This window comes from Triticum dicoccoides, chromosome 3B (assembly GCF_002162155.2).
Source record: "Triticum dicoccoides isolate Atlit2015 ecotype Zavitan chromosome 3B, WEW_v2.0, whole genome shotgun sequence".
In the NCBI taxonomy this organism is placed as follows: domain Eukaryota; kingdom Viridiplantae; phylum Streptophyta; class Magnoliopsida; order Poales; family Poaceae; genus Triticum; species Triticum dicoccoides.
Genome location: NC_041385.1, coordinates 854,421,953 through 854,430,388, shown reverse-complemented (window position 1 = coordinate 854,430,388; position 8,436 = coordinate 854,421,953). Strand labels below are relative to the sequence as shown.

At 47.3% G+C, this 8,436-nt stretch overlaps 1 protein-coding gene and 1 pseudogene across 1 annotated transcript; both read right to left on the bottom strand.

Annotated features, from left to right (window-relative positions):
* Window positions 1–2,171: 2,171 nt before the first annotated feature.
* On the bottom strand, window positions 2,172–5,383 carry LOC119280322 (annotated as a pseudogene).
* Window positions 5,384–5,658: 275 nt separating this feature from the next.
* Window positions 5,659–7,513, bottom strand: LOC119282693 (4-hydroxyphenylacetaldehyde oxime monooxygenase-like). Its single transcript, XM_037562823.1, has 3 exons — window positions 7,031–7,513; window positions 6,369–6,806; window positions 5,659–6,269 (listed from the first exon to the last, which is right to left on the bottom strand). Exons 1-3 carry the CDS (start codon window positions 7,511–7,513, stop codon window positions 5,661–5,663), a joined length of 1,530 nt encoding a protein of 509 aa, XP_037418720.1. The 3' UTR covers window positions 5,659–5,660.
* Window positions 7,514–8,436: the final 923 nt, after the last annotated feature.

The following is an 8,436-nucleotide window of genomic DNA, read 5'->3' as shown; positions in this document are numbered from 1 at the left end:
CTGCTGCCACTCCATGCCGGTGCATATCGACCTGCAACATCCACCGTCGTGAGAGTGTAGGTGATGCGTCAAATTTGAGTTGAATACAAGGATACCAATACAATGTCTTGTCCCAAGTGTGAAGGAATAAAAAAAATACACTAATTTGTCCCGGTGAGTTAGCAATCCAAAATAAAGTAGCCGAACAATATGTTGATTACATATAAGTAACAGATATTAAATAATTGAGTAGCCGAACAATATGTTGATTACATATAAGTAACAAATATTAAAAAAAATCTTCGCTAGAAAAAACAAATATTAAAAAATAAATAAGAAATACCACACTGGTAGAGTCGCATCATGTCAACGAGATTGGAGTTGAACATATTACACAATTTAAATTTGAGCCTCGAGACAAGCCATCCATTACAAGTGTTACATGCATTGAGTTATTTGCTTTGGTGGCACTTGACAAATCGTACTTATTAATTATTGATTGCTTCCAAATTCCATATAAAAATGTTCCTTTTGCTAGAATAAATGTATAACACATCATATATTTCAAAGGTGTTGACATTAAACCTGTCAAAATATTATTATTTTTCTATCCAGTTATACTTACCATCTATAGATAGCCAAATTTATGCTTGGTAAGCCGATGAGTAGATAAAATTTTCAGTGGTAGCATCTTAAAATTTCGGTTCTACTACACAAGGGGGTCAAGTACTGTCCATGATCTCAAATCCGCATAGGTCTATCAAAAAAATAGTTCTTGAAAAATGCTCCACCGATAGCACTAACAAAATATGCCGCCCAACACATTTCTTTTGCATGCATACACATTCAGACCACTGCCAAAATATTGTCCATAAACTCAAACCCCTATGCTAATAATGTTTGATGCTGAAAATCGGAAGAAGCACCCACATCAGCGCGCTCACCTTCGGTTCATCTTTGCTACAAGCCTACAATAGATTATGGTTCTCTCGATGCCAGGATAACCCCCACAACGTCGATTCCTCCCTCGGTGACCGATTACGCTCAACATATTTGCATGTCTAATGCTACTTCTACATTTTTTGTTGCTCCTCCCTCAGCGTCATCACCAATGGCTTAACCGACCAGGGCTACCACACCCTTACTCTTGACCACAATGGCTTCAACAACAATGGTTATCACGTCGCTTGAGCAACTTTGATGGTTTCTACTCCAGCCAAAAGTGTCCGCGTTGCCACTACTGTTCATGATGCTCCTACAACTTCGAAAACACACGGGGTCATCAAGACAGCTCATGACCCGGCAATGGAAAGGTGGCCGAGGCATACAAAAACAGTGGCTTACACGTCTACGATGCCAAAAGCTGCACGAAAGGCAGCTTATTCATCTTTTCTAATTATGTTCAGTCTTAATGGTGTGTGTTGCCACCACCATGACTCAAGGGGGATGTTAGAATACAAATATGTGTTTAATTTTAAACAGTAGATATTATGAAGTCTAGAAATAAACATCTATAACACTCCTAGGCTCTAGGCTACTTGTCCACTAAGTTTGTACCTCTATATGTAAGGGTGGAATTCGAGCCGAGTCGAGCCAGCTCGACTCGACTCGCTAAAGCTCGTTTCATTAACGAGCTAGCTCGACTCGACTCATTACTATAACGAGCTCAAATCCAAGATTGGCTCGACTCGTATAACTCGCGAGCTGGCTCGTTTAGCTTGTTAAGCTCGATAAAAATATGAACATAAAAACCTTACGAATACGACAAAAAGATTAACTATGAATTTAACGTGGACATATATGGTCATGTACGTGCGAGTCTCCTAGGTGACTAGGCCATGAGCGGTTGGGCCTTGTGCTTGGACGCAAGGTGTTTAGTGGCTGTTTTTTTTACTATCCATCAAGAAACACTGATTCTTTTACCGAGCCTAACGAGTTATATGAGTACTTGTGAGATCGGCTAGTTTAACTCGTCCTGTAAACGATCTTAAACTAAACCTCGGCTCCACTCGTTATTGTTCGAGTTCGAGTCGATTCGAGCCGAGTCACGAGCTACTCGTTTAGCTCACGAGCTTCGAGCTTTTTTTCCAGCCCTATCTATATGTACTTGCCCTTGAGGCTTAATAATTAAAAAATGTTTCTTGTATATTCATCTCGTTTTACAACAACATGCAGGTGCCAAGTTTATTATTTAGATGCATTGTCTTTCAAGGTAATAGACTGTTACTACATACAAAGTAGATAATAGTGACAAGATTACATGCATGTTTACTCCATACATGGGGGCAAATTAATTTTGAGCGGATCTCTGGGGTGTGTCATGCCATGCCTCGTTGTGCTTAGATGTGCCGGTATGGGGTGGGCACCAGCAAGAGCGGTGTCTTTAGGAGGGGGATAAGCTTACCTTCCTCCTCCATGCTCACTACAATCCCCTCCGGTAGTGCCCACTCAAAGCTATATAGCAGGTTGGCCAGTGTGAACTCCACGGTGGCCGTGCTCATAGACAGAGCGGGGCATATCCGCCGCCCTGCGCCAAATGGAGTTAGCTTGAAATGCCCTCCCTTGAAGTCTATCTTGCTCGTCTCAAACCTCTCTGGTTTGAACTCTTCCGGCTCGTCTGGCCAGCTTGCTGGGTCCCTACCAATGGCCCACACGTTCACATAGATCCGCGTCTTGGCCAACACGTCATAGCCCCCAATTCGGATGTCCCGCATGGCCTCCCTCGGCAGTAGCATCGTCGCTGGTGGGTGCAGCCGTAGGGTCTCCTTCACCACCATCTTGAGGTAGACCAGCTTGGCCAGATCATCTGGTCGCACCCTCTCGTTAACTCCCACCACAGCCCTGATCTCGTCTTGCGCCCTCTCCAGAAGTCGGGGATTCCGGGTCAGCTCCGCCATCGCCCATAGAATTGTCACTGAGGTCGTGTCCGAGCCACCAACAGGGGCGGAGCTGGAGCAAATGTTACCCGATGCACCACTTTAACAAGGAGTAAAATTTTCAAGCAGCGATGCATTGAATAAGGGTTTGTTTCACAGCTTCTAGCACATTTTATCGGATGTAATAGAAGGCAGTGAGTAAAAACAGAATGTAGCTATCAAAATGTTTACTATAATGCTAAAAAAAGGGGCAAAATTACTTGAAAAGGTTCTCTTGCATTTGGAAATTCCAGAATACATCCTCCGACAGCAGGGCACAATAATGTACAAGATAAAACGGAATTAAACTTTCTAGTAGAACATAATAAAATGTCCAAATGAATGTATTTAAATGGCTAAAAAATTGGAAATTACCTTTAGTACGTTTGATCAATTTTCTCTTGCCCGGATGATATTGAATCTCCTCTTCCCTATTTATGTGTTCCGGAACATCCTGTGCTGATGCTTTCTTTTGAGAATAAATGAAATATAACCTAATTAGAAGTTATAGTATTTGTATTTGACAATGAATGAAATATAACCTAATTAGAATTCAGAAGTTATAACCCTAGAAAATGTATGATGCTTTGTCAAAACATAGTGGTTTATTCTATTTGTTACTAGTTTATACATAACTGACTAATCATTGCAGTTTGTAAACGAAATTAGGAACGGCAAGACAAAGGTGTTACCATTGTGGCCTTTGATACGCATGGAAACGAAGATTCAAGATCGGAAAGGTTGCCAAATTACGGAGCGTTGGACCGGCCGACGGCGTGCGGCGTCGTTCGCGTGCATCGCGTCATCGCCAGAGGACTCAGGGTCCGTAGCCTGCGGCGGCCGTCGGCCGGTGCCCTGCCGCCGCCGCCTGTGTACGCAAGGGCGAGGCGTATGGAGGGGCCGGATCTGTACGTCACAGACCTGATCGATGGATGGATTTTTTTAGTTTTTTTATAAGTGGAGGAAGTTGGATCGATTAGGCTACGAGAGGGGGAGGTGCGTACGCTCGCGTTTTCCGCACTAGCCCAACACGGTAACGCAGCAGGCCGGAGGAGTGGCTGAATAGGGCCGACCCTGATGCACTACTCTTGGGCCAACCTGATGCACTGGGCCTTCTTAATTGATAAGTACTACTAGCAAATATTTGGACCCGTATTCATGTGCATACGGGACGGCCCAATGGACTCCGCCCCTGGCCACCAATGAACGTGCCCTGCATGCATGCATGGTGATGAGTGATGTCAGTCAGTTCTTTTTTTCCTCAATCCAGACATGACATGATGTAGAGGCAACTAATATGACTTACAAATATGTTGCCCTTGATGTGGTCTCTTGTGATGTTGAGGGTGCCATTGTTGTCCTTCCATAGATCGATGAGACGGTCAACGAGGTGACCGTTCTGAGGCTTGACACGCTGAGGGTCAAGATGCTGCTCAATGATGACCTCGAAGAATGTATCAAGCTGCTTGAAGATGCGCTCACGACGAGAGGTGAGGCCGGTGATTTGGTCGACTAGGCGGCCGACGATGTTGGGGAAATAGTCCTCGGCCGAAAAGCTGGCCTGCACGTGTATGGCCTCCTCAAGCACGTGCTGCAAGTTCTTGTGGTGTGGGAACTTGTTGCTGTTGTACATGTCGCCAAATCCAAGCATGCCGATGATGCCATCGGCCAGACTTAAGATGTGCTCCTTGAGCGCTACCGGCTCTCCAGCGAAGCCGCTCAAGGTGCTCATCAGTTTCTCCACCTAATCGACCATGGTTCCAATACAGTATACATGAGGTTTTATACTATGCACAACTTGTATCCACAATCTCTTATTTTATTAGGACGTGTGCCACATTAATCCACTGAAATATGTAAATAGCATATACCATCTCTTATTTTCTATTTGTGGGCCTTGTTCTTCTATGCCAGTTGTACCTTGTACTTCTATGCACCAGAACAGTTTGTTTTGCTTCTGTGTGTTTTCAAACCAGTTTTGTTGGTTTTTACCGTGTTTTGGAGCACATTATAGTGTTACAGTTTGTGGCTGCGCCTTGCGTGTCGTGTTTCTGTGTGCTTAGAAATACACAATGCGAGCGGGAGTAGATGTGGGTGGACTAGATAGATTTGTGAAAAGTTAGCCGTAGAATTTTGGTTGGTGTGGGTGTTCCGACGATTGATGTTGGCATCAATCGTAGGATTCTTGTAATTATTTGCTACCTTCTATAAAAATATGGTACATCATTGGCGTACTCTCGAAGAAAAAGAAATACACAATGCAAATACCGGAGAACACATAAATCGAGATTTTTTTTGGAGGAGAATACGTTGGAGTGGAGATAATTCTACACATAATGCGGACGGTTCGGGCACATGCACGGTGTATGCATTAATTTACACATGTTGCATGCTGCACGCATGGTTGTGCGTACCTGATGCTGGCGTGCATGCCATGCTGCCTCGACATGGCGCACGCCGAAGAGCTCGACCACGAAGAACTTGCGCATGGCGTGCCAGTAGGCACCGTATGGCGCAAAGCCAACGTTCTTGTGCCCTTGAGGCTTAATAATTTAAACAATGTTTTTTGTATATTCATCTCGTTTTACAGCAACATGCAGGTGCCAAATTTATTATTTAGATATATTGTCTTTCAAGGTAATAGACTGGTAGTACATACAAAGTAGTTAATAGTTACAAGATTACATGCATGTTTACTCCATACATGGGAGCAGATTAATTTTCACCAGATCTCTATGGTGTGTATCATGCAATGCCCCGTTGTGCTTAGATGTGCCGATATGGGGTGGGCACCAGGAAGAGCGGTGTCTTTAGGAGGGGGATAAGCTTGCCTTCCTCCTCCATGCTCACCACGTTCCCCTCCGGTAGAGCCCACTTGAAGCTATATAGCAGGTTGGCCAGCGTGAACTCCACGGTGGCCGTGCTCATAGATAGTGCGGGGCATATCCTCCGCCCTGCGCCAAATGGAATTAGCTCAAAATGCCCTCCCTTGAAGTCTACCTTGCTCGTTTCAAACCTCTCTGGTTTGAACTCTTCCGGCTGGTCTGGCCAGCTTGCTGGGTCTCTACCAATGGCCCACACATTCACATAGATCCGTGTCTTGGCCAACACGTCATAGCCCCCAATTCTAATGTCCCGCATGGCCTCCCTCGGCAGTAGCATTGTCGCTGGTGGGTGCAGCCGTAGGGTCTCCTTCACCACCATCTTGAGGTAGACTAGCTTGGCCAGATCGTCTGGTCGCACCCTCTCGTTGTCTCCCACCACGGCCCTGATCTCGTCTTGCACCCTCTCCAGTAGTCGTGGATTTCGGGTCAGCTCTGCCATCGCCCATAGAATCGTCGCCGAGGTCGTGTCTGAGCCACCAATGAATGTGCCCTGCATGCATGCATGCATGGTGGTGAGTGATGTCAGTTAGTTGTTATTTTTTCCTCAATCGAGACATGACATCATGTAGAGGCAACTAATATGACTTACAAATATGTTGCCCTTGACATGGTCTCTTGTGATGTTGAGTGTGCCACTGTTGTCCTTCCATAGACTGATGAGACGGTCAACAAGGTCACCATTCCGGGGCTTGACACGCTGAGGGTCAAGATGCTGCTCAATGATTGTCTCGAAGAATGTATCGAGCTGCTTGAAGATCCGCTCACGACGAGAGGCGAGACCGGTGATTTGGTCGACTAGGCGGCCGATGATGTTGGGGAAATAGTCCTCGGCGGAAAAGCTGGCCTGCACATGTATAGCCTCCTCAAGCACGTGCCCCAAGTTCTTGTGGTGTGGGAACTTGTGGCTGTTGTACATTTCGCCAAAACCAAGCATGCCGATGATGCCATCGGCCAGGCTTAAGATGTGCTCCTTCAGCGCTACCGGCTCTCCGGCCAAGCCGCTCAAGGTGCTCATCAGTTTCTCCACCTAATCGACCATGGGTCAAATACAGTCCATGAGGTTTTATACTATGCACAGTTTGTATCTACCATCTCTTATTTATGAGGACGTGTGCCCCATTAATCAACTGAAATATGTAAACAGCATATACCATCTCTTATTTCCTACACATAATGCGGACGGTTCGGGCACATGCACGGTGTATGCATTAATTTACACATGTTGCATGCTGCACGCATGGTTGTCCGTACCTGATGCTGGCGTGCATGCCATGCTGCCTCGACATGGCGCACGCCGAAGAGCTCGACCACGAAGAACTTGCGCATGGCGTGCCAGTAGGCACCGTATGGCGCAAAGCCAACGTTCTTGAGGCCGTAGGACAGCCGCTTCATCCCGGGGGACACGGGCCGGGTGCAGCAGTCCTCGTCGTGCGTCTTCATCACCTCGCGCGCCGCCTCAGCCGACGACACCACCACCGTCCGCACGGTGCCGAGCTGCATCTGCATCACCGGCCCGTGCTTCCGTGCAAGATCCCGTAAGCTCCGGTGCGGCAGCACGCCTAGCTGGTGCAGGTTCCCCAGGATCGGAATCCGGACTGGGCCTGGCGGTAGCTTGAGCCCTTTGTTGCTCCGTCTCCTCATCAAGAGCACGAGGGATACGAGTGTCAGCAGGAGGAGGAGGAGCTGCCATTGTTGGGGCTGGGAGAGGAGCTCCGAGATGAGTGAGATGGCCATTGATTTTCTTAGTTGTGTGTTTGGTGATGTGCTGCTCCTGCTGCTGCTTCTTGTACATGTGTTAGAGCCTTGGAGGCCTTTTAAACTCCTTTTGCTGCCCATGTTTTGCTCCTGCGTGAGCCTTCCCTTAGAGCATCTCCAACAGCCGCCCAACGCGCCGCGCGCTAAAAACTATGTCGTGCGCGCTTCGTCTGGTTTTGCGCGGCCTGCAGCGCTAGCTTCAACAGCCGCGCTAAAATGCAGCGCGTGTGCACCGCTCCAGCAGGCGCGCTAAAATGCACAGCGCGCGCGCTCATTCTACAACATTTTTTAAATTAATTTTGCACAGATAAAAAAATGATACATAGTTCTAGCATAGATAAAAAAGATACATATTTCATCATAGCATAGATAAAAAAAGGATACAAAGGTATTTTACATCGGTGCAACTAGATAGATAGTTCGAAAGCATAGATAGATAGAACTACGGTGCAACTAGATAAAAAAACTAAGGTGCAACGAGACAAACTATGGTGACTCCCAGCCGCCATCATCATCACCATCATCATCCTCGGTGGTGTTGTCCGAGGTATTGAGCCATATGTCCTCCCAAAGCAGATCGTTGGGGGAGAAGATCGACTGTCCGCCGTTCTCGACGATATCGCACTGCGATATCGCCAGTGCCTTGCGCCGACGCCTGTCGGCACGCTTCACGCGGCACCTTGCCGTCCTCTCTGCCCAGAACTCGTTCTCGGCAGCGATGTCCTCCGGGTGGCGACGACTCCACTCCGCCATGGCTCGCTCATCCTCCTCGGCGATGAGGAGGCGGCGCTGCTGCCGCACGTGGTCCGCACGGTCCTGGTCGGTGATGAGACGAGGCGGTGGGGCGACACGCTGCGCCTGCTCGTGTGTGAAGACGTCGCGGAAGTTCATCTATGATGGGG